Raw genomic sequence first — 27,092 nt, forward strand, 5'->3', positions numbered from 1 at the left:
CACATTGTGGTAAGCTACAGGCTGCATTGGCTCACTTAACCCTTCTACAGGCGTGAATGTAGTAACTCCTGTCTCCCTTGGAGAAAAAGGAACAGAAAACCTCCCTCCACAGAGGGTTAGTGAGAGACAGAAAGAAGTAATTCTGCAAACTACCACCACCACCATGAAGACATCCAATGTCCTCACGCTCATCTTAGTCCTGCTCTGCATCAATGCCAGCACAGAATGGCCTACGCACACAGTCTGCAAAGAGAACAACTTGGAAATATATTACAAAAGCTGTGGTGAGACTTTTAAAATTTCAATTTTCTTTTTAGCTGGGCAACAAAGTGGTTCTTACACAGTGAGAGAAGCTTATAAACCAGGCACTGAATGGAAGGGCTATACTTCCAAGCAAGCACTGTGTTTTGYAGTTAGAATGTTTTTAGTTTTCCAAATATAGCTGGTTTGGTTGACACACACACAGAAATCTGACTGTATTTAGTTGAAAGATAACAGAGAGGAAATAATGTAACCAAATTCAGATTAATAACAGCTGTCAAAAATAGCTCCAATTCAGCATGAAAAAGAGAACTAGGATTTGTATCTTAAAGCTAGGTTAAAAAAGAACAAAAAACAAAAAACAAACAAAATACATGAGGTAGATCCTGAATCTTTACCTTTTTACCCCGGCATGACACAGAATCTTCAATGCAATGCTCTGCTGTTTTCATAATGTGTGCTTAGGCTATGGTGATGTGTTTTCTGTCCTCCCACTTAGTGACAAGGGACCTGGTGTGACAGTAGGAAGGAATTGTGTTCTCAGACTTTGCTACCATGCTTAGTGAGACTTCAGCAGCAGCACTTACCAGAGGCATTTCCCAGGGACAGTAGGGTTTGTTTGTTCTTTAAATCTGTAGAGAAGAAAAGGAGCAAGCGGCACTGGAATGACTGAGAAAGAATTCACTGAATGGTGCCTGCTTTCCAGCTCCGTTGCTTTGCTGGCCTTGTGCCTCCCCTGTTATGCTGATCTGCTTTACAATTGGGACAAAGAGAATTAGATTCACAGATGCCTGCTTCATTTTCCGCACGTGATGTGAAAAGTGATTCATGGCAAATGAGCACCCTAGAGTTTGTTTTCCCAATTCATCCGGATACAAAGGGTTTCCCAGGGGGCTTTTTCTCCTGTGGAGCTTTCATGCGGTTTTGCACACCCATTAAAATAAAGCCAGTGAGGGACAAGAGAAGTAAATAAATATTTGTAATGCAATTCTTTACTGGCCTGCTCCCAGGAGAACTAAGTCAGGCTTCACATATTATAAATGGATGTCCTGTATTAGGAAAATAATTAATTAGATATTGAATACAAGCTTTGCTATTACCTTTATTTTAGCAGGAATTCATTGTATAAATTAATTCCGTTCCCTCAACAGGTCTCACTTAGCATGAGATGCCTTGACACAGAGGCACACGCTACAGCTGATCCAAATGATGATGAAATTTGTCTGCTGGCCACGTGTCAATCATGCATTGCTTCTTACCACGCACACCACTGGGCTCACTAACAAAATGCATTTGTTTAGAGCTCATATATCACTTATTTTAGTTTGCCATTCACAGAAATGTAACAGGTACATTCATTCAGGAGGCGTTCACAGCTTGAGAAGCACAAGCCAGACATAACACAGCTCAGGTCTCAACATGAGAGAGGGTTTCTATTCTCTTGGGCACAGCTACAGGAGGCAAGAGGATTACACAGATGTGGAAACAATGCGAGAATTAAATCAAATTCCTTGTTTGAAGCCTGATCCTTCTCTCCCTGACAGCTCTTGCAGATTCAGTTGTGACAATACTCCCAGCTGCCATCCCAGCGGTCTGCCCTGCCTTATTCCACACCTGTTACCATACCTGTAGCATCAGACCAGGATGCATGTCTGCAACTCAGCTCCAGTTCATAGTCTGATAGTTTGTATAGCACAGAAAAATTGTGGTGTTCTGGGCTGAGCCCAAAAATCTATAGACAGCCTTCCAGGTGGAGAGAAAAAACCCAAATACATTAGTCCATATTGCCTCCTTTCAGAGAAGATGCTGCTTTTATAAATGTTCACTGGCCAGCCTGCAATAGCGCCAAATGCTCTGATCGCCCTCTGAGGAGAGGGGAAGTTTTGTCCCCAAATTGTTTCACTGTAATCCACAAATAGGTGGGCAGAGCATAGCTTCATTCTTTACATGTGTCCCATCAGCTACTCTCATCCGGAAGGGAACAGGTATGCTAGCACCTGCTTTGATAAAGATGCTTTCCTAAGCAAACCTTCTCGCGACAACTTTGCAATGTCTGCAAGCACAGCATCAATGCTAGGCAACTGCCCATATACTTTAGATACTTTGGAGAAAAGAATGTCCCAAAACCACAGGGTTGCTCATTCTGCAGGGTGTTAGTGTGTGATTAAAAAAGGTGGAGTAGCTTCCTAACTCATAGACCAGAGGTGGGGAAAAGGGACTATGACAACTTGTATTAGTGGCTACACAGGCTATTCTGACAAACTACTGAAGAACAGTGGTAAGTTAATGATAAATTGCAAAATGAAAACCAAACATTTATGTTAGGCTGACTTCAGATTGAGAGCATCCAATCTCAACATAAATGTTAGTAAACTTCTGTAAAACTTCTCTACCTGCGTGTCCCTTCAGTCTGAGAAATTCTCATGGTATTTCCTGCTTACTGAAGATGCCACAGAATGAGGCATTTTGCGATACAATCCCTACAGTAAGGTTTCTAGTATGAAATTTTGGTGAAAAGCATTTGCCATTGGCTTCAAGAGGGTCAGGATATCACCTCTACTGTTGTTATAAATTCTGGGATGTTATCAGTGACCCAGGATAAAATTAGGTAAAATTTAAGGAGGGCAAGAGAATTTTAGTTGAGTACTTCATAACTTCATTTCTGGAGCTGCATGCCTTTTATCAGCAGATTGAGAGTTCAGTCTGAGCATTTAAAATGGAGCTAAGTGTTCATTTTTGCTTTGCAGTTTGCCAGATCCTCCCCTATAAGGCAGTAAAAATCTGCATAAAGCCAAAAATGTGAGTTAATATAACTGTGATAAGGTAGCATAAAAGCTTAGATGGGGAAACTGAAGATGGATGGACAAAGAGTAGCAATTTTGTGTGCCTAGGAGCCCTTCCCAAATCTCTGTTGCAAGTGCTTGCCCTAGCTGCATCCTACCTCTGTAAAGAGGTAGGATACAGGCATGCACTGAGCCCCCACTCTTACTCCATATTCTGAATGCCATAGAAAGGAAACCTGAGGCTTTGTGGGGTATACAAACATCCCATCACAAATCCCATTCACACCCAGCTGTGTCACCACTAAACCTTGAGGGACCCAGGACCCCAGGGCATCCATCACAAGAAAGGGCTGGAAAAGATCCTAATGACCAACTGTCACATATACTCAGACAAAAATCATCAAAAAGAAAGCAGAAGAAACTTGTCTGTAACAAGTCCATAGCAAGGAACTCAGGCTGAGAGATGGTTGGTCTAGAAGTAAAGTAAATAGACAGTATACTGCCTCCTCTATATAACCACAGGAGACATAACACCAAGACAGTCTATAAACAGCTACACATTTCCCATCAGAGTCACTCTTCCTCCCAGGAACAAGTGACAAAAATGAGGGAAGATCTCAAGTGACCACAAATCACTTTAGAAACCTGGGCAGGGATCCTAAGATAAAAGCGGAGCAGGTTAACATCTCTAACTGAGAAAAGAAAACCATAATTGGCAAGTCTATGCAGAGACATGAAAAGAATCTGCTACGCAAATTCCTATCCCTTTTAATTTCACAGAGATTTCTACAGTAATCATGCTTTTGATCTTTCCAGTTACATTTTAAAGGCAATTCTCTGGGAAGGGAAAGTCAGGAAGGCAATGGTAGCTAAGTGCCGCGAGCAGATTCCAGTGCTGTTTGAGTGTCAGGCATCTACTTGAAAGTGCAAGGCAGTCAGAGAGTACAAAATGTAACTCTTTGACATGTCTACCAGCACGTGCTTCTAGACCATTCATATAAGCTTAATTGCGGCACTCTCTGTTAATTAGCCATGAAAACACTCTTACAATGTAGGATTCAAATGAGGCCTTCTTCATAGGGTAAAGCAAGAGATTGCTGCTGCAGATCCCCAGAAAATATTTTCCAACTGTTTTTACAGCTCTCTTTCATGAAGTGTTAGTTGGGTCTATGTCAACAAATCAGTATTTTAAACGTCTGTTTTTGTTTCAGCCAACATACCTGGACCAGTATGCTCAGCGATTAATAAAGCTATATGTTTAGATTAGGACCTCAGAGATTTCAGAGCTGCCTGGTGCTTGAAATCAGAGGTTTCTCAACAATGCAGAGAAGCTGGCTAGAAAGCAGGAGGTTCTTAGAAAGGGTCTGGAGAGCATCTACTGTTAAGGACTTTGTTTTCTATGCCCAGGAGGAATAAACAGGGAATTKCAGGGAGATCTTCAAAGTAAGTAGTAGTATTTGGAGATGACATCTTGAAGGATATTCCCTAGGCTTTATAAAACACTGTTTAGACCACATGGGATTTCTGGCTATCAGACACAAACAGATTTCCCAATTCATGTCTGACTTTTTGTTTGCTGTTTTTTTTTCTGTTTTGATCTGAAGCAAGACTAATAACCATCAGCTGAAGTTTCAGGAAAGGAAAAGTCAATCAGTATTCATTTCAGCCTCCAGAACCTGAACAGGAAACTGATCGCACCCTTTTTTGCAGCTTTATATTTGCATATCCACAGATTAAAAAAACAAAAAACAACCCCCCACACATATTCAGGGATATGGGCAACTATTTGCTTTAATTAATGACTTCTGCTAGACATAGTAGCAGGGTCCTCTGCTCCTCTTTTGGGAGCTATTCTTAAAAGTCAATGCCCTTTCCTAAACAGAGCAAAGTTAGACTGAGCATATGTCCAGTGAGCTCCACAACTGCTTGCATGGCATTATGTCACACTTCAAGCAGGGTCACTTCTATGAAGTTTATTCCTACCCTACAGTGGTACAGTAGGAAACAGGAGCACCGCCCACTTCACTGTGAGCTTGCACTGGATTATCCTGACAGATGAACTCTCATTTGTACTGCCTTTCCTTGAACTTGTGAACTCAGATTCTGATCTCTCTTAAAATGGTTGCTGGAAGTCAACAGGGTTATTCTGGTGTAGGATCTGGTCTTTTCAGATAGCTCAGTATAGATGACCTCCTGTTAAACTCTGCTTTGAGGCAGTTTTTGAGTACTAAAAAAGAAATAAAAGTGGGGGTTGATAAAATAGATTACAATTTCCTGATAATTTGTCTGTCAATACTGTATAGTTTCAGTCTTACTGGGGTTCAGCTCACAGAGTCAGCCCRTCACATTCTTTTTCCTACATATTGAGAGGTCAAATATATTATTTCACTTAAGACCACCTCCCCTTTTTTTTTTAATAGATCTGTAACACCCATCCCCGGTCATTCAGAAATACCAACCTGTACATAATCTTGCTAAATCCTTATCACTGTAGCACTAATATATACCAAACTGGTTTCTGCTTTCTACGCTAACCCATGTTAAACCAGTCTGCTGATCCCTTTTCCTCCAGATATGCATTCCCTGGCCACACACATCCTTTAGTTAAAGGATATAAGTAATCTGATAGCTTCCACTGGGAAAGGAAAGTCTGCAAACCTCTCACCTCATGCATCTTCAGGGCAAATGTTCTCCAAGACACTTGGTAAAAGAGGTTCTTTTTCCATTATTCTTTGTTTTTTGGCAGATGGATTGAGCCAGATGCTTCTCTTGGACTTATTTATTTATTTCCCTCAAGCAGTCTCCAGAAATTGCTTCTGCTTCTAAATTATTTAAAGCCACATGACATCAACTCCCCTCTGATCTTTTGTTGCATAGATTGCTAATGGGCAAACAATCAAAGAACTTAAGAATTTCATTTGAAAACATTTTTGTTTGTTTGTTTGCTCTGTCCAAGCCATCTTAGTGTCATAGCCTGGCTGCCCATCTGGCATAGCTTTTTCTTATTCCAGAGGGAAGGCCAGATGTTGACCAGTGTATTTCTGGCACCACATCCTAACAAACTGAAGCTATCATCAAAATCAAGGTAGCATGGATGTGACTGTACATGTAAATCTTTGTGTAAAGTTTTGGTCCCTCCACAAATTAAAAGTACCTGATCTGTTTCATTCTCCACTCCTTCAGAGAATTAAAACTTTCTTTTCCGAAGTGACCTCTCTAGGTGCTCCTAATTTAATTCTGCCTCTTCTTTCAGAGCAAGGAGAATACTTAGTAAGTTTTAAAATGTAATGTTAAGGAGGAACAATTTCATACTTCCAAGGTACTTTGGCCAAAACATTAGGTACAGTATCTAAACTTTGAAACATTTAGCAAGATCAATATTAATGCTTTCACTGAGACTAGTGGTGGAGAGAATTAACCTCAGTTGTTCTTCCCTCACCATATTTTAAATTTTCCTTTCTAGTTTTGTTCTCAGAGATTTCTTCCCAGTGCCCACAGTGCCCATTTCCTCACCAAAGCAGTGAAGGTCCTGCATCATGTATCACAAAGAGATGGCTGCATATGTGTGACAGCCCCTGCTCATTATCTCTAGTTGTTAAATCCCACTAGTAGACGCAATTTCCAAATAATGACTTTTGCCATGTCTTCAATTGCTGTAGCCACTGAGAGTTACTAAGGTATCACAAGTAGGAGGGGCAGCAGCCCACAATGCAAGCCATAGAAAAATATGTTCTCCCCATTGGAAACAAATAGGAGAAGCATACCCATAAAACAGTATATTGCACTACAGTCAAGAAGTACTGTGGCCCAGACAGAACTGCCATTTGCTACTGCATACAGAAGTTGAGTCTTTACGGAGGAAGCAGTCTAATTTACTAAACAGGTGAATCACTGCTATATTAACAATATGATAAAACTTTGAGATTAGCTTCATGTATCGCATAAAGTGGAAATTATCAAAAGGTACATTCACTGCATCAAGTTAGGAGCAAGAACAAGACACAGGGTCTCATAAGTGATCTGGTGTAAAGCGTTCTGTGTAAGCATATGAAGCATTACTAGGCTTTCTTGACATTGCCACATCATCTCATCTAGAGATGTCATCAAGGCCCCAAAATAGCTCTGGACACTACAATCCTTACAGTTTACCAAAGAAAAGGCAAGGTAGGAGATAGGATTCTCCCAGCAGTTTAACATCAGTCGCCCAAAACATTCAGAATAATCCAAGAAAAAAGAAAACACACCTYAGAAAACAAACCCCCAAAAGACTTCTGCAGTATTGCAGGTTGGTGTCACTGCGCCAACTTCAAGACTTATGGCAACATAAAACTGGTGCTCATCAGGGACAAGATGTCCAAATACCCTGTACAAAATCATCACATATTGAATCCAAAACTTCTGATCTGTCCCAGATGCTGCTTTTAGATTCAGGAGAGCTTCCAGTTGCCAAAAGCCAGGATCTTGAAAGCTACCACAAATTAATTCAATGCACCATTTTCCTCTTCACCTGAAGATGGATAGCTTCTGTCAAGGGATCCAACAGCAATCAGGCAGGTGGGAATCCAGCTAGTTTCCTTAGCAGAGGGAGCATACCTTTCCAATTATAGCTCACTGCCACACTCCTGCAGTGGATTTCAAGCCATCCTGGGAAAACAGGAACATTTCATCCATTTATATGCTGCTGATTAGTGTTCTGTTTAATCAGCCTGCTGTCCTAGAGCATGGCATGTGTCTAACAGCAGGGCAGTTTCTATTAATGTTTGGTTCTATTTCTGACACAAGTCTGCAGGTCTGTTGTGAATCCCCAGTCACAGTGGCAACTGCTGATGTCCAGAGATCTCTCTATCTTAGGTAGAACAATATAAAGAACGTTATAAAACCACCCAAAGAGAGAAGAGACAGATCTGGTTAGGAATACAGGCAGTTATTGTATGCATCTTACTCATGCAGAGCATGGTATTTTCTTACCAACAGAAGAGAAGAACAAAGAGTTTCTCTCTCTAATACATTCCCTGCTGGGCCTAAATTAATGCAGTATTTTCTTGTTAAACCACTGTAGCTGAAGCCTGCCCTGCCTCCCTTTCTCTCTCAAGATAACTAGGACATATCAGGATTATCAAATACAAATACAGATCTGTATCTGCTGTCTCTGAAACCCAGCATCTTTCAGTTTCGTCTTCTTAATCAAAAAAGATGAAGTTTTGTCATACAACACAAAGCACCGCAATCCCCCTTTCCAAATACCACCACTGGGAGAATCAAAGAAAGTCTCCATTAAATCAACCTTGAGACATTGCCCCCCCCCCCCAATCCCTTGTGAACAACTCTAACAAGCCCAATGTCAAGAAAAATCCCCCGGGCAGGAAAAGGCAGGGAGACTCAAGTCTTCAGCAAGGACACTTATGCAGGCCAGGGACACCCCTGTCCCCAAACACAGCCCTCCAGCTTTAGAGAACCCCTCACATCTGCTGCCTTCACCGAGTGCTGACCACACCACTCCTCATCCAGGCTACCAGCAGGTCCATGGCTGCAGGTTGCCACTAGCTGACCTCTGCTTGATTCCAGGGCAAATCTGTCCCTTCTTCTCCTTCTGCTACACCTCAAGCCCTTCAATATGGGCTGAGCCCAACATCCCACATTGGTTCCTTACACCCCAAGTACTTTTGCTCTCGTGATTAGAGTCCCAGCAACACATTCGGAGAAGCTACCAACCTTCTGAATTATTGTTGCTGAATATTTGCAAATTAGGACTTGCGTTATACTCAGCAATGCATTTCCTTTGAAACAGTAAGAGACAGAGACTTATTCCTTTATCTAAATTAACTCCATAGGACTCTGGAATCACCTGGCTCCAAAACTAGGGCCATAAACCCAAGCCAGTAATGCCTGTGCCTTAATCCAACCAAACTGTACATAATTGCTATATGTATTGCCAGTGTTCAATATTCTTGAGAGAGGAGAGGAACTGATTTAAATATCACATGAACACTCCTTCTTTTTTTTTTTTTTTAATTACATATTTTATCTTACTCATGTTCTAAGGTTTTTTAGCTTACAGACTGTATTGAGACCAAATCTTCAGGCTTCTCTCTGCACTCGTGGAAGGTTTATCAAAAAGGAAGCACAATTACTCAGTTACTTGTCTCCAAGAGCTACAGGTTTAAGCAGACATCAGATGTCACAAGTTGATAGCACTGTTTGCAATGTGGAATCCGCACAGTCTGTAGGCCCCAGGATGTTAAGGATACATTAACTGTTATTTTCCTATTCCTTCATGTCCATGTTGTCTAAGCAAGCCAGAGAGATATGAGATACAGGAGATAAAATATTTCAAGGCTTCTGCACAGGAAGCCAGAGTGCCTGCCTAAACTAAGCAAAAGCCCAAAGCTGGTCATGTCTCTGAGGTGAGGGTCTTGGGATACAGCATCCCAATCATGATAAGCTACCACCAGCCAACATTTACCTCAAAATTTATTTTGCTCTCCACTGAACAGAGGTCACTCTGTTCCTCCCAGCCATGTCTGAACATGGCAGTGGTGTGCAGTGAAGACAAGCCCAGAAGGAGGTACATTCAACAGAAGGTGCTCAGGAAAATCTAGATACATAACTGGAGACTTTCTGTTTCAGCTGGTGCTTCTTTCTCAATACATTATAAGCAGACTCCACAGTGTCAAATATAACCTTGAGCATTCGGGTTAATTTATTTAAATAAACATTAAAAGGAAAGTATTAAGTGAATACATCAAGTCTGGGATCACAAACAGTTCCTCATTCTTTCCCTCTCCTTTCATCACCTTGAATGTTCTAAGGACTAACGAGTTAATTTTATTAAGAGCTTTGAAGGTGAGGAGTGTTGGGTAATTACTAAATATGATTCTTCCTTGTGCTAATTTCCAGCTCCTCTAGCACCGGTATATCCTTGTATGACCCTAACAAAGTGCAGTTATGTCATTCCATTGAATTCTACTGCTTACCCACTCCTAAAAGTGCAATTTTGAAAGACACAAGGGTGACCAAATTGGAGAGTCTTCTCACCACTGCAAGGCTTAAAAATGTGAACTCTTGCAAGCAAAGCTTACTTGCTTGCTGCTTCTATTCTGTTATACCACTGATTTTCATACTCATATGGAAACAATGGGATTTTAGAGGAGATTCAGGTGAGAGTAAACCCAGTAGAGAATAATTAACAAGAGGGGGGAAGGAAAGAGAAGAATAAAAGACAGAAGCTCTTCTAGAACAGCCCTGCAAAATTCCTAGAACAGGTGCTTCCCATCTGGCCATACAGTTTCTGTAATGCCCTGTTAGTGGTCTGGCAGGCACACTCTGAGGGATTTAGCAGTAGCAGGTTAGCACATTATCATTCCCAGCTGCCCTCTCCATCTCCCTGCTGGAGAACACCACTCCCACAGCGCAGCAGGCAGATGGGACATGTGCAGTGTATTGACTGCCCCGGCTCACAGTCCCTGGTCTCAGTATGCACGCATGTTCAGCGGTAGCTGGAGCTGCCAGCCCAACCCGTCAACTGCAGGAACTGAGGCATGAAACTGCATTCCCTTCTGTTGTCCCTGTTACGGAGGTAATAACCTCCATCAAAGGTACAAGGCTTGCAGCCATGAGGATCACGTATAGACTGCTATAGATCTGTCTGAACTTATTTAATTAGGACAAGACTTTCTATGAAGAACAAGAGCAGGAAAAGAAATCCTAGCAAGAAAACTTCAGGAACTTCTTTGAGTATCTAACCAGTACTACTCCTGTCTGTTCAGTCTTCTAGAATAATCAAGCCAAATTCATCTCTGCCAGCGCTTCACAATGTTAAGCCAAGCTGAAATCTTGCACAATGGTGCCACTATAAGCAGCGTGCAAGGAAAACCATGTACCAAGCCAATATTGCAAGAAATCTCCCCCACAGTATTCAGAAAAGGGTGAAATGGGGGGTGGGATGCGTGGGGTTGGCTGGCACTATCCCAAGTGCATGGTAATCAGTGGCAGGATGCCAGGGATGTCCCAAATTTACCTCTCACACAGTAGGGTTGTACTACAGAAGTGGTCTTTAGTGAAAGCTGTGCATTCAGTGCTGGATACAGTTGAAAGCTCAGCATTAGCCACAGCACTGAATTCAAATAATGGGTCTAAGAGATCTTACAGCAAATTGATTAGTTACAAAAGACGAAGACTTACCTCTTTCTGAAAGCAGTCGCCTGAAAGGTTTTTAGAGCTGTCTAGAAAGAAACTTGAATCAAAATCTTACTCCTGGGCACTTCCTTGCTAGTTGCAAATGTTGCAGCCTAAGCCCTTCTCATACAAAAATACAGAGACATAAAAAATGCCCTTTTTGACCCCAATAAGCACATTTTCACTGCTAAACCTCAATGTGTTTGCAAAATTTCCAGCATCATTTTAAGTCTTGGTAATGTATCAGAGCTTACTGGAAAAGCAAAACTCTGCAACCAGTTGAAGAGTTTCTAGCTTTAATTATGGAAGAGGTAGCAGATTGAAGGGAGTGGGTGGAGGGAAGTCTGGGAACATACAGTACTGTGCACTATGAAATGTTGCAGGGAAGTGGAAGGCTGAAGGGCAGCCCCACGTATTTTAGAGATTTAATGGTAAATGTTATTGCTCTGCACATGTGAAAGACATAACATGTATTTTTTTCAGTCTAACCAGCTCCCTTCAGATTGAGGCAAACAAGGAAGAATAAGTATTAAACCTCCGTAAGAGACACACAGTGACTCATAGTTGTGCATCTGAAATGAAACACAAAAATGGCAACTACCACGAGTTGCCTTTGCCACAGATGAGGGACACCTCAACGTTTAAAGGAAGAGGAGCATAGCACGCTAACTCTGATTGTAGTGCACAGCTGAATTTACAGACATCTTCACTTATCAAATGGTTAAAAAATATTATATTATTTAATTTACTTTTAGCTGCACACTTTCTGCCTACTTGTTTTGGACTCTAGACTCTCTGGCACCATGGGTCTGGCAATAAAGCCATCCCTTCAGCTGATTTYGGCAGGAGGCCCCCACATACACAACAGCATCTAACTTGTCGGATTGCAAAGTCAGAGCCTGAATTTCCACAGGGAGATGGTGAGAAAATTAATTGGGGTTTTTTTTGCCAGTGGAAAAGTTTACATTTCTCAGCAACAGAGCAACAACACAAAATCCAAGTGCCCTAATTCACAAATTCTGCTGGAGTTTTTCACAGAAGGTGCTTCCACACTCTCTTCCTCTCTGGGGATCAGAAAACACTTTTCTGGATGCACCAGAGTTCCTCTATGCTGCATCTCTGTGGTGCAGTAGGAGAGACTCACAGCTACAATGCACCGTGAAAGATGTAATCTAGCGCAACCTATAGGAAAGGACAGGCTCATGAGATAGCCAAACTAAACCACTCTGAAGTTCAGGTTCTTCATACAAAGTTCATGCTTTCTAAGGAAGCTTGGTATCATGAACCCCTTTCCATCAAAATGGATTTATTGGTGGGAAATTTTCAGCTAAATTTTTAAACTTCTAGCCCTAATACCACAATTTGGTTTGCTGACTAAAGCACAACTTAGTCTCTTTGAAAAGCAGAAGAGCATAGTATATGTTGCAGTGCCATTTTGTCACTGTAGCCCCCTCTGGAAACTACAGAACTGACAATTTTAGTAATCTGACAACCAGGCACCCAATTGTAGGCACCCAATTTGCTCAGAATCTAAGTAGCTGTTTCCTGAACCTTATCATCACACCACATACTAAAAACAGAAATGAGAGGGGCTCTTGCAGAAGTCCAGAGGAAAGCGGAAACCAAACCCTCAGGGTTGCTAGAGACCAGAGGGTTAGCAGGCATAACTGCCCCAGAGAAAAGAGAAGTTTGACACTACTTCCGGCTGGAGCAGGAAACTGCTTTTCTACTCGGTTGCAACAACTTTTGAAGTTGCAATAACAAAGCAGGAACTGGAAGGAATATGAAAAGGGAGATGAGACAACCCTCTGACCCCTGTCATGCTTGAGTAGCTGATAAACAACTCCAGGTGCCACCTTTTCACCCCTGACTGACCATGAAGCTGCAGAGACTGTTTTTTTGGTGTGGAGGAGAAAATCCAGCACAGGGGAACAGAGCTGTGGGAAAGAGCAGTCACTTTCATCTCCCTCCTTTAGCTAGTTAGATTTATCAGAGCTTAAGACTTGGGAGCTGCTTTTGGACAATGCGGATAATCCCAGTGCTGGAGAGATGGGCTTAGTTGGAGCCCCCAGCCCATCCCGGCTCTTCCATTAATTTCATGCTCTCCTCTAAGCAAGTGGGCTTTGGCCACCCCTGCTTGTTCCCTGCAGGCTTCTACAGTTGTGGAAGACCACTGTAAAAATAGGGTCAAACGCACTATTGACACATTAGCTCAGCCTCATAACAGACATTCTTGACTCAAGTTTCACTGCAGCATCAAAGTAAAATTCTCCCAAATTGTTATTTTCAATTCAGTGAGAAGTTTATCTCAAAATACAAGTTTAGAAACAGAATTCAATTCCCAAGTCTATATTTTGTCACGACCAGCTTTATCTAAACTGAGGAGCCTACAGCTGCTTCTGCAAATGCCAGTCATGCCTGGGTACACCTCCATGGCATCTCTGGTTTCCCCAGAAAAGGAAGTGGGATGCATGGGCCAGCTGGGAAACCACTGTAAGGACCAGACATTTACCTAAATCAGGCCTTGAGGCTTTGCCATAGCATACATACATGGGTTAGATGAGATGTAGCCAAACTGGCCAAATCTTCCATCTCCAACCATGGTTTGGGAAACCTCTCAACATGCCTTTCATTGCAGCAGCTCCGGCGGCAACTGAGCTGTYGGTTGTTGCTGACAGCTGTCAACAGAGAATGGCACAATGACAAGCCTTCAAAAGTCCCAGAGATTTTAAGGGAAGATGATTCCTGAGGGCCAGCAAGGAAGAAGGCGGAAGTAGAGAGAAAGCAGTTGTGTTTGTGCAAGAGTTTTGGCAGCTTCATGCTGCGAAAGGGATGCTGTGGGAACTGGTAAGAACCACGTTCATGTCAATCATCAGCTGTTGGGCTCCCTGGTCTCCCGCTCTGCTAACATCTCCCAGAGAGGGAGATGTGTTCTTTGATTAGAAATATTACATGATGGTGAACGCAGCATGAAATATTGCAGGATCTCAGCACACTATTTTATTTTAATTTTAGACTTTTCATCCCACTTCAGGATTCAGTTTCCCAGAGAGCCTCACCAAGTCATCCTGTAATACAAACAAACTAAAAACCATCATCATCATAAAGTGCCTGTCACAGCTGAGCAAGGAATGGAGATGTGCAGAGCCTGAAAAGAGTACCTGTGCTATGGCTTCAGTGTTGAATGAGTACTGACTACCCGCTCTTTGGTGAACTTGCTTTCCCTGAACTCCCTCCTTGACTCTTTTTCCACACAGTAGGTTTTAGCCACATTTAGGCTGTCTGCTGAATGAAGTTTATCTTAAAGTGGCAGGAAAGACAGAAGTAGTGATTAGATACAGGGCATGGGAGCTTCGAGCAGATTTTGGAGAGTTTCAAAGAAACATGTAATTTGATTTTCATAACAATTGCATAGTTTTATTGTTCTTCACTATGCAGTCAGTATCTCATTAAAAATACAGCTGGTTACCCACTGCCTTCTGTCTCCTGACAGATCCTCAACAAGATTTTGCTTTCAGCATTGACCGATGTTCTGATATCACATCCCACACCTTTAACATCAGAGCTGCCGTAATCCTAAGTAAGTGAATTGCTATTTCCTCATGCCATAAACAGGTAATCCACTGTGGGAGTGCTGGTATTCAGAAGCAAATAAGAGTGTCTGAACCTCTGACAAATGATAAATTTCTGAGAAATTTCAAAACCAGGGGCATCATGTGGGAGCAGAGAAATGTCAGTTCTGTTCTCGGCTCTGCCTTAGACCTTCTGTATGACCTTGAGCAGGCCACGTCCACTCTCTGGGCCCTCATTCCACTGCTACCCTTTGTCTGTACATATGGATATAAGCTTGCCAAGGTGACAGCTGCTATAGAGCTTGTCTTCATGTCTAAGTCATCTTGCAATAGCCCGAGTGAGACAGCTATAGCACCCAGACTTTTGTGCCCACTTGGCAGCACTCTCCAAATCCCCATGGCTGACCCTTCCAGGAGAGAGACCAAACTGAACTGCTCTTGGGACTCCGGGAGAGTGAGGTGGGAGGACCTCTCCACCTTTCCTGGGTGCCTAGGGACCACTGCTGGGAAACACTGGGGAGTCAGAGTGTCAGTACTGCTAGCCTGAGGCAATGCACTGCCCTGCCATCAGCTCACTGGGTGGACTAGCCAAAAATATACCCTGCAGTGCTCGAGTGATTGACATAAGAAGGTCAAAAGTAGAACTGCCCTTGAGTTAAGGGGCTGGGTGCACAAGTAAATATAAGGTATAGCTTGACTTGTGATCCCAGCCTTGCATGGACAAGCAACTCTTCTTGCAACACTGTAGGCCCCCATCTCACCTGAAGCCTCTAAATACTACTAGAATATAAATATGAGAGATTTGGCTCAAGTTGCTACATGCTCTCTGTGCTGAAAACAAGTTTGTGTGCCACCATCTCATAGCCCTTGGGAATACTTCCCTGTATGCAGAGGACTCTTGGTAGGAAGAGCCAGGGAGGTGCTGCCCTTTGCCTGGGAGCACTGGTTTTCAGGAGGCTGCAAAGTGAAACAGGCCTGCAAATCAGTGATGGGCATTTGCAAATCCCTTTCCATCAGCTCAGATTACAGGGGCTCCCCTCTAAATCCAGTAGCCTCACCAGTCGTATTGATACTAGCGTGCCAAACAGGTCCAGGGCACTGGTGCAAGCAGGCGAGCTCCCAGCACTGCTTAGGCTGGTCCCCAGCACAGTTTTGGCTCAGGCCATCTAGCGCTCTCCCAGGCAGCAGGCACAGGCCCTGGGCTGTTCCCAGTGGGCAAACCAGATACAGCCACTCTGCTGGAGGACAGGAGGGAAGAAAGAGAGTTTAAGTGTATGGACACAAACTTTACTATGCCAGCTGGGCTCAGAGTCAGAGAATGGTCACTGGCGTAGTTTATTTAACAATAAAGATATAGCTATCATGTCTCTTGTATTTACCTTGGGAGACTTATGGATCTGTCCCTGAAGCATAGATTTCTACATATCAGGAGTTTTCAGTGAAGAGAAAACATACAATTGCTTAAGCATCAGAGGAAAAAAAATGCAATCTTTTTAAAAATAAAATAATAAACTTGTTTACCCTTGTACTTTCCCTGAGCTCTCCTCCTGTTTTCTGCATAGGACACAGCATCAAGCAATTGTATGCGAAGATTAACCTGATCATAAATGGGAAGACCGTCTTAAGCTACTCGGAGTCACTTTGTGAGCCAGATAATGCTAAGCTTATTTTCTGTGGAAAGAAGAAAGGAGGTAATTTAGGTTGCACTCTAAATGTTTGATGGCTACTGAGCATTGCAAGCAGGATGTGCCCGCTGTGCTGCTGAATGTACCAATACAACAAAATGTTCTGTTTATTTCAACGGCATGTTAATGTATGACAGAAACACAGTAGGACAGAGATGTTTTAATTTTAGAGCCCTCTTTCTCCTTAATAGGTTTGCTCACTTTTTTTTTTAATCACAGAGTATCGCACACACATTGGATTTCAAGTCTGTAAAAAATACTGTGGTAATGTTACCCCATCCCACAGCACAGAGAGGTTTGTAAGCCCTATATATATATATAGCTATATGACTGTCACATGACCAAAGAGTATTGCAGAACTGGCCTTTATTTTTGTCAAAGGAAGGTCTGCGCAAACAAGTTCTGAACAAGTTCTTTATTATTAAGCAAGTAATGCTTCCTGATCTTGAAGGCAGTTCTTAACTTACTTTAAGAAGAACTATGCTTGAATAAGGATATTTGGACCAAGGTACTGTTTGATACTATCTATGGTTTCTGTCTTGTTTCAGCAGTCTATGCTGCAGTCAGAAGGTGTGATTTCAGTTCATGTCTGTCAACCCAAGGCAGCCTAGTTATTTTACAGTAGCATTGGCTACCCCGACAAAGTATGCACCCTTAGTCCCAGGTGGGCCTGGGCACCCTGAGGTCCCCACTGCCATGAGCATCTCAATATCTGACCCAAGCCAGGTGGTATAAAGCTAGCCATGGTATCTCCAGAAGAGCTGCAGTCGTGCCTCTGGACTGCAATATCAACAGATCTTAAATGGCTACTGTGAAGTCCCTCTTCTTCTTTATATCATAACCATCTCTTTAGGCTGATTTTAAAGTAATCAAGTAGAGGTGCAGGGAAGTTTATCACAGAGTTGTTACAGAGCTGGTTAGCTTCAGAAGCCCCACTTCCTTTCCATTCACTTGCATCTCCATCATGATCCCCCTGCAATAATTCACCTACAAGGGCTACAGGTTTGACACCTGCATACAGCACTGCTGCAAAGACAGGCCCTGGAAAATCACTAAGACATTTCACACAGCATAGAAATATCACAACAAATAATAGAAAAATGCTGCATGAGCAAGCAATTATGTAAATCCTGTAAGCCAGATAGACAGAAAAATTAAATTTAGAGGCTTCTTCAATTGTGCATTGAATTATAAGGGGAAAAAAAACCCAAACACCCACAGACCTACTGAAAAACTGTCTTATTCTGATGAAGTACTTAATAACACTCTTTAGAGAATACATTAAGGAGAAGTGGAGTCAATCCTGAGCCAAGCGCAAACTGCTATTCACACATTATGCCACAAAGCCAAATTTTCCTGGGGTTTCCAAGTCCTTAATCTTAGACTGGCAGGGGATTGTTTCTACTAATTGAAGTACATTATGATATAAAACCATAGCTGGTTGTTTAAATAGTACCATACATCTTCATTTAGAAGCATCCCTAAGTTAGTGTGAGGACCTCTGCCACACACTTTTTAAAACATGCCATCTCGTTCAATAACTATTTTTATTTAGTAATTAAGTCACAGTGGGAAAGTGAAGTTTTTCAAACCACTAGGTTTCAAACTGAAACTGTGGTAATTTTTAATTAGTTGACATTTGATTTTAATCTATGTTATAGGGCAACAAAGTGAATAGAAAAGCAGTTTGAGGCAATTCAGTGCAGCCATGTTCTGAGCATAATAGCATGGCTGTAAATCTGACCTAAAATCTATGCAGAAAGGACATTGTGAATGGTCAAGTATGTAGCCTAGCAAAGGTGAAGAAGAGTAGATAGACCTTTCAACTGAAGCTTTTCATGCAAAATCCCATTTTCCCTATTGTACAGGCAACATTTCCAACAGAAATCTGATCTGAGTTTAAATATAGTTCCACATAGAATTTGCTGGCCACCACAAGAAGGACAAAAAAGGCACATCCCTCCCTCTCCCGAAATGAGAGTGTAGTTCTGCTGCAGGCTTTACTGGTCCGCTTGTGCTGACAAGCGGAGCAGAAGTTACAAGGAAAAGAGATTTATAAGAGCTGGATGTGGGAATTTTTTATTTTTCTCTGCTATTTTATAATGCTACAACTTTGCCACGACTGGAAAAATTTTAGGAGAACTAATATAGCTGGATGTTTCCCTAACGTATTTACTATTTATTTTAAGCAAAGGTCACATCTGGCACAGCTTATTAGGGCTTTTAAACAGGGTTCTAAGACCTTTTTCTCTGACATATAACCCTGTTCTGAAGTTGCAAGCTCAAAGGTTGCAAGGAAGTGGGCCATTTCCCATTTAAGAACAACAATAAGAACAACAAAACCAGCTAAATTCTTTGTGGTATAACTTGAGCTTAGCTCTTCCGTTTTTTTAGTAGGAAGAGCTGGTTACTCCACATTTCCTCCAAAGAATATAGTTGCATAAGATTTAACAGATTTCCAATGCAATCACAAAAATCAGAGAAACATACCTAGTATGGTAATATTAAGCAATGTGCTAACCACAACTTGCAGGCTTAAAAAAACCTTCCTGCTGAAAGATACTGTTGAACTAAACAAAAAACACCCTTAACTCTGGACCTGCGTTTTTTACATTACATTATAACATCTACATTATTATCTCGTTTGGTTAGGTGTTGCAGTACCTATGTTTCTAAAACAGTATTTGCAAATAAAAATAGAAAATGGGGCATGAATTACAGAACTGGGTATCACTTTGAGAGTTTAGGTACACGTTTGTAAGGAAGCAACTACACCACAAAGTTAGGTCTTGGACTGATATACATTGCTGTCTTCCTTAGCCCCTTCAACTCACTTTTTCCTCCCCAGTAAAAAGAGTGCATGTTTCTCACCCAGCTATACATTTATATAGATTTTTCTCACCCAACTATATAGCTATAGCTGGCAGTTATTCAGATCATTCCTGCATCCCTAAAATTCACAGAAGCTTTGTGTCAGAGTTGCATGGGTGCAAGATCACGTCCTAGAAGAACTCCAACATGGAGCATTTAAGTTCTAAAAGGATTTAAAACACAGAAAAAGGAAGAGGTGGGTGCAGATGTACAGGGCCTTTATATAGTACAAGAGTGCGAGAATGTTTAAAGATTTTCAGTGCAAGGAAGATCTGAGAAAGAGGAGTGAGAATTTCACTATAGGTGTTTTGTCAGGAGTGAGAGGCATCTTCATGATAAATGATAACTAGTAACTCGAAGTAATTCTCAGGAAGTTCTTACACATTCGAAAGCTCTGCTTCAGACTGGAAGCTTCTATGGGCCCATTCAGTGGCAAGGAAAAGGACTAAGTTACTTTTGATAAGATATAATAGTGAAAATCTGCTCCAAAATATACAGTGATGTCACCTGAAATCAGCAGTACCTTAGAAATGTTTTCCAGGATGTTCCAGAAATCACCTTCAGTTAAGTCTTTAAGAAAAAGAGCTGAACATGGAAGGTAGGCTAAGCACACCACTGATTACAGCACACTGACAGATGCTATAACTTGCAAGCATACAAATAAAGACATGGGGAACTTCTTATTTAGAATAATTCAGTCCTGATTTAGGCTGCTCCCAATAATATAAATAAATATAAATATAAATATATGTAGTCACATAATTTTGCAGCTATAAAAGCATCCGAGTTTGGACAGAAAAGCTCTAAAAAGACCACACAATTCATTCACTGAGCTAGGCTCAGTGTTTGTGACAGTTACGCTTACTGCAACAGATGTGTTCATCCTCTTTCAATGGAGAATGCAAAGACATATGACTGTATGAAGGATACAGTGATACCTTAAAGCCTGAAGTATGTGTACACTTCTGGAGTTACAGCAGAAAGCTCTGTTTGAGAGGAACATTGAATGGGCTTTAAAGAGCCTCATCCAGCCAATGTGCACGCTGAGAACATTGCTACAGTCAGAAATGAGTATAGACAATAAAATTCAGCAGACCTATTGATTTATGTCATTTCCTGGCAGGCCTCAACTAGCTGAAAATTAAAGTTGCTTTTCTTTTTGTAGGACAGGTACTTTCCAAGGAGAACAATCCCTTTTCCCATGCTAGAAACAAGGAGAGTCACAATGGTTTTCTAGAGGCCTGGCTGACAATTGTAAGCCACTGCAAGATCCTGGTTAGAAAGAGCTATGCAAGGGCAATTCCAAGGCACAAAGCAGTAAATGTGGAACTCAAACTGGACACACAGCACCCAGCTCCATAGTTTCTGAGGCTCTCCAAAAGACAGTACAGCCTAGGAGTGTGGGTCCTTTCATTACCGACTGAGGAAGGGTGTAGGACCACATGTAGGAGCAATCACAGAGAATCTCTAACAGAGAGGGTAGAGGCAGAGCCCTAGATCACACTGAAATGGCTCTGATATAATCAGTACTTTGTCACAGCAAAGTGGGGAAAAAATAGCTACCACCTTCACTAAAGGAAGAGATTAGCATCTCCATAATTTCAGAAGCAAATGTATGGCCTGATGACACCTACTTCATTTTGAAATATAGGCTTTTCAGAGCTTGAATGTTGCTTCTTTATGTTTAGATTCTGGACTGCTTTCTGATGGCCTTGGTAGGACCCTAATGAGCCACCGGAGCCAAGAGGAGTTTCCATGTCCCACTGGAGAAGGGTTTCAGGGGAAGGGATGGTTGTCCAGTTGCCCAGTTTCCTCTCCTCTATCCTGTGCTATTGTGCAGGACTTGTTGGGCTCAGAGCTGACTGAGGGAGATGCTGCCTTTCTCCCTCTCAAACAAGGCCCATTTTAGGCCCTCTACTGAACGAGTGCATACAAAACACGAGCCATTGCATTGCACTGACCACACACCTACCTGATGGGGCAGCTCACAATATGCCTTATCAGACATCAGCACATCTACAGTCAAAGTCCCAGGGGAGTCACTCATCACACAAGTCGTGAAGTCTGCAGTGTCTCTAACTCCCATTTAGGCTCTAGTAAGTTGTGAACTGAGAAGTGGGTTGTGCTGTATTTTTAAAATCTTGAGTCACCGCTCTGCAGCAGAGATGTGTCAGACTCCAGGACTCTTGCTTTGTGCATGGAAGCAAACAGTGATGGCAACTACTCTTTGAAAAGGAAAAAAATTCCTGTGGTCCAGGCAAAGTGGCCAGAAAAGCAGAGAGCAAAGGGAACAAAGCTTCTGTGAGTGCTGCAGTTAATCAGTTTGAGAGTAACAAGCGAAAACATACTGATTCTAGCCTGAGTTTTGGTAAAATGTTTTTCAGGGGGACACTCAGAAGTCATGCAACTGCTCCACCTCCCAGGATCATCAAGGCATGATCTTTAATGAACTCCTCACTAATGCAAAGGTGTAGGACACTGGTGATGTCTCAGGTTTCTCTTACTCTCTTCCTAGTGCCTATTATAGTCATGATTCTTTAAGTTTGTTAAAAGGCATTAACCAATATTTTATGTATGTGTGAGGAAGACATTCTGCAGATGCTTTTCTAAATCGGACACTTTTTGCATGGTGGGATGGACCATGGGACATAAACATGTGACAAAACCCCTGGTCCACTCTTTAACAGGGAACAATTTAAGGCAGTACAGACTGAGACTGGATTAAAACAGCTCTCTAGAAGTAACATGCATCAGGATGCCAGCAGATACTCATATAAATACGATGAAATGCTTACTCCTCTGTCACTGTCAAAGTAAAGAATATTTCATGACACCTACAAAAGAGAATCCTAAAACAGTTCTTTGAGTTTTCTATGACTTGTGCAAGGCAAGTTGTACAAAAAAAAAAAAAATCTGTACTGAAACATCGAAGAATTTTATTTTCAATCAAGACTACAGAGTTTGGCCCAGTAAGCTATGGGAAAGTAGGAGGAATTGCAGAAGAGCTTGTGAATTTTCCAGTAGCGCTGAAATCAACCTTTCTTCAACAATAAGGAGAAAGCACGTCTAACAATGAGGGAGATGAAGATATGAAGGTGGGACTCTTGGGCTCTATTCCAGTCACTGACACAACTTGTGTTGGCTTTAGCACATCATGTAACTTCTTGGTGAATGCTCTCTCAACAGTAAGTTAGGCATGTTCTTATTACTTTAAGGTCATGTTCAGAAGGAGTCAGAAGCCTATACCTATAGAAGCACTCATCTCAGACCTTTTTTCTTAAAATTATCAAAAAAGTATAGTTCAACTCTTGCAGCTCCAGGTGCTTAACAGGCACAGGCATGGATTTATAGATCACGCTAAAGGACTTGTGTCTAGCAACTCCCACGCTGTTAATTTCCCTGTTTGCAGGATGCACTCTGACATAGAAACATCCACATTGTTGGGCAAAACCATGTCCCCCTCCTCCACTCAGACAGGGCTTGCATTTGCTCCTTTAGCCAAGGCCTTGCCTTCCGCATAAGACAGCACATGTGCTGACATTTCTCCCAGGAGGGCTGTTGGAAGACTGTATGAGCACTTTACAGTTCTATAACACTTGTCACCAGAGCACTTTGAAGTGCTATTACAACATAGCATCTACTATCAGCTGCTTGTTTCCTTCATGTGTGGCACAGTATCTAACCACCCATCGTCATATTTGTCTTTCAGAACACATCTACTATGAGGGACCAGTCACACTGGGAATCAAAGAAATCCCACAGGTAAGTTTGTCACAACTGTGCTCCCAAACAGAAGGACTTTCTAGATGGGGTATGGTCAGAAGACTACAAGCAATTACGGCAGTGTATTTGAAGCTCTCCCATCAAGCACGCAAGACCTGGTAACATGTACATGACAAATCTTTTTCAATATGAAATGAAGCAGCTTTGATTAAAGCACTAGGACAGTCATTATTCAGAGAGAGACAGTTTTTCTCAGGACAGTGGATCTCTTCTGCCAGCGTTAAGAGATGTGGCCATTTAGTTCTTTAAGTAGACTGCCCTCCATTACTCTTAAACTGGCAATAAACAAAGCAGCTCCTCCAAAGGATTCCTGAGACACCAGCGCTGCAATTCAGCTCGCTCCTTAGTGAGCTGAACAATTTGGAGAAGCTCATTTGTCCTCACTGGCTATAGAGGCTATTTAGATAACTATTGCAATTGTACTTGTTCCACTATAGATATACAGTGTTAGATCTAAAGATAGATCTCCTCTAAGTTGCTACTGGCAATACAAGTTATGGGGCCTAGGAACATTTTCTCTGGATTCATGGAGCTTTATGACAAGAGATGAATTTCCTAGAAAGGTGAGAAAGTGCTCTAGGCACTGCTCATACTGAGTTCCCTGCTTATCCATCAAGTGTGCTCTGTGTGAACAGCTTTCTCCACACTGAACTAGATCTCCTTCCTAAACCTCAATCAAATCACATTGCAAAGCAAGACAGGTCCTAAATGCTGAAGGCACCATCAGCTCTCTTAACTGGGCACAACTTGAAGCTATGCTTGACCAGTGAACAATAGAGGGGTTTTAACCAGGTACCTGAAGAGACTAGATTGAAAGGGAGAGGGCAAGATCTAGATCATCAAGGCATCTTGTTGAGAATGTGGGGAAGAAAGAATCAGTCACCACCATGAAAGCTTGCAGTCCAGCTGGTCAGTCAAACACCCTCTTAGATTTACTCAGACCTTCAGCAGCTGACATACATAAAACCTACATCACAGCCTCAAAGAAGATCTGGGGCCTGCCCAGGACCAGCTTGATCCAGGCACAGGAAAAGGAGAAAATAGGGTCAGAATGGGGAAACAGAATGAGAACATAAGTCCTGGAGAGCTGGGCTTGCTGAGACCTGTACTACTGAGAACAAGAATGGCTGTTTCTTGGAGGATCAAGCCTCTGTAACAGCTACCATATCACGCATCTCAGTCTTCCCTCAGTGACAGCAGCAACCACAACTTCCACTTTCCAAGGCTCTCCCTCTGCACTCCCAAAAAAACAGAAAGAAATGCTGCAGTGCCAGCAGTGCATCCCAGTATGTCTCCTTCTCCAAACATCTGAAGAGCAGTTTTGACTAATTAAAAAAAAAAAAAAAAAAAAGGCTTCTTTAAGGTTGAGATTTTTGCACTGCGATGATGTAAATTCTCCCACAAAAGGAATTACTAGTACTTTTACTACACAATTTGAAATTAAGCTCCCTCTAGTTTTATTATATAATAATTAATCACAGATCGAGTCCTCTACACACACGCACGCACCCAAAATGTTATCTTCTATAAAAATTTGTATGAATTGATAACAGTGTAGAGACTGAACTACAGGACTGGAACAAAAGAAGTGCCAGGCAACTGAGCCCTTCTTCCCTTTCTAATTACTAAATAGTACACACCATACTGTGGTTGTTCATAAGGAGCATGAGAAACTACACAGATTCAGAAGGAATTTTCACACATCAAAACATTTTGTTCCCCTTGCACTGTTTTAATTTTGAACTTCTTGTGCTGTCAGCATTGATATTCCTGATGAGAATCTTTTGGCAGAAAACGTGGACAACTCCTTTACCAGTTCTGAAACACATTTGGACCACAAAGATTTTGGAGGGATTTGATGGGAAAAGTATTATTTTGTTACTAGGAAAAGGACTCCCTCATAGAAGCAGCAGCAGTTATTTACTACTTGTAGGCTAATCTCTTGCTTTGTGTTTGTCTCATACAGGGAGAGTACACTGTTTCAGCAGTGCTGACTAATGAAGATCACCTCACTGTCGCTTGTGCTGATTTTACCGTGAAAAATTATTTAGATTATTATTATTAGCAACAAATAAACAATGTGCCAAAACCCATTTCATTAAAGTTACAGATCACCTAAACTGTTCAAGCTAAGTGAGCTACTTGCATGCTACAATGATTTTGAAGGAAATAATTCCCACATGGTGGTTTGGATGCTATTTCTCTTTATAATTCTCTTTTTCAAGAAGTCAGTAGACCCTCTAGTGATAATCTTATCTCTAAATGCACACTGTAGCCCACTTTTTGCTTCTAACATATACAACTGCAAATAGCTGTTGACACCGACATGCTGGTCTCGGGATGAAAACAGCACCAGGCAGAAGAGGTGAGAGCCTAAACAATTTTTTGCAGTGAGTCATGGAGGCAACCATTTCTAACACATGCAAAAGAACTTTCATGTGTATTACTTATTGTACAGTTACAGCACTCAACATTTTCAATCTTCCTTAAGGACTGCCTGGAGCCTCTGTTAGTATAGATTTTGTTATAGCCACTGAACAAAGACCAAATAGGATGAACATGCCTTTTTCTTCAGTGTTCCATGTCCAGTCATTGGACTTGTATCACTCCAGTCTTCAGGAGTCTACTGGGATTTTTTTTTCTTTTTTTAATGTCTTTTTAGCGACACATGAATCTTTCTGTTTCTAAGCTATGTGCTCTACTTGCTTCTCAATAAATTCATAATAAAAGAATATTTTTTCCTCATTTATGTCTAAGATCATTCCAAAACTTAAGGCAAAAAAACAAACCGGGAAAAAAAGATTGAGGAAAACAAGTGAAATGAGTTAGATTCTTGCCCCCTCCCCCCTCCTTTTTTTTTTTTTTTTAACTTGAAACATCAGTCGTGTCAATGCACATTTTATATTAGCAGTGGACAAAGCATTATTTGCTTTAAGAACAGAGCCCCAGAGGAAGTACACACAGTCACACCTCATGTTCCCCAATGCAGCACATCACCAAAACCGCTCCTTATTCCAGGAACCTTTGCAGCTGGCATGGCTAATGGGTAGATAACAGATCACGGGGTAGTGCACCCAGTTAGCATCTTGGGCTGGAAACCATGAAACTGGTGACCTGTTTGGGGGATTGGAAGCATAGGGGAAGGATCAGGATTGGGGTTGTGTGCCAATTTGGAGAGAAAGGGACAGGAAACAGAGCCACAGGAGGGTCCTGGAGATGAGTACCAGCTTACAAGGGAAGGTAGCAAGCACAAGGCTGCATGCCTTGTCTAGAGAGGCTCATCATGTATGGCAAGGGCAGCAGGGGCTGTGGTCACACAGGAGCTCTGGCACGTGATCTCTGTCCTACACACCCACATACTTGCGGTAAAAACAAATTCCTGAGCAACAAAAGCATCCCTGCTGTGCAGATGACCAAGATGGCAGAGCAGCCAACAGCTAGCGGGCATGGGATAGTCTCTTGTCTCCCATGTGCATGGTGCAGCTCTCACTCACCATCCCAGCAATGATGAGAAAGTCTTGGAGGCCTGGTTCATGTTAGGCAGGCTTACCATTGTTGAACATGAATCAGCAAGCACCACAAACTGGGACAGAGCACATTTAACATACTGTAGTTTCAGCCCAATTTAATTAAACCCTGATCTGGAGGGGGGGGGGTGAAAGGCCAGTGGTCTCATCACAGCTGTGTCCACCACTCCCCAGATCAAGGTTCAACTATGATGATCTGATGCTGTGTTGGAAACAGTTTGCACAAGTCACCATAGTTGCTATGTTTTAGCTGTTCATAACTAAGAAAAGGGTATCACAATCCAGATACAAGCCTGATTATGTCTACTATTTCTCCTCACCTCAGTAGCTCATCAGATTTATCATTCCCTCCATGATTCCCACAAAACATCAGAAGAGCCAGACCTCAAGAAGAAACTAACAAAAATGCATTTAGCAGTTAACACTCACACAAGA

At 42.0% G+C, this 27,092-nt stretch overlaps 1 protein-coding gene across 2 annotated transcripts; it reads left to right on the top strand.

Moving 5' to 3' along the window:
- On the top strand, positions 1-25,875 carry LY86 (lymphocyte antigen 86). Of its 2 annotated transcripts, none has more exons than XM_026082864.1 (5): positions 1-284; positions 14,713-14,799; positions 16,354-16,482; positions 21,732-21,815; positions 23,057-23,071. In XM_026082864.1, the coding sequence occupies exons 1-4, from the start codon at positions 164-166 to the stop codon at positions 21,791-21,793; spliced, it is 399 nt and encodes a 132-aa protein (XP_025938649.1). In that variant the 5' UTR covers positions 1-163; the 3' UTR covers positions 21,794-21,815; positions 23,057-23,071. The 2 variants fall into 2 exon arrangements, with proteins under 2 accessions (XP_025938649.1, XP_025938648.1); XM_026082863.1 differs by lacking the exon at positions 21,732-21,815 and adding an exon at positions 25,097-25,875 and having other exon boundaries at positions 3-284; positions 23,057-23,109.
- Positions 25,876-27,092: the final 1,217 nt, after the last annotated feature.

Source organism: Apteryx rowi, unplaced genomic scaffold (genome assembly GCF_003343035.1).
Source record: "Apteryx rowi isolate R43461 unplaced genomic scaffold, aptRow1 scaffold_596, whole genome shotgun sequence".
NCBI classification, from domain to species: domain Eukaryota; kingdom Metazoa; phylum Chordata; class Aves; order Apterygiformes; family Apterygidae; genus Apteryx; species Apteryx rowi.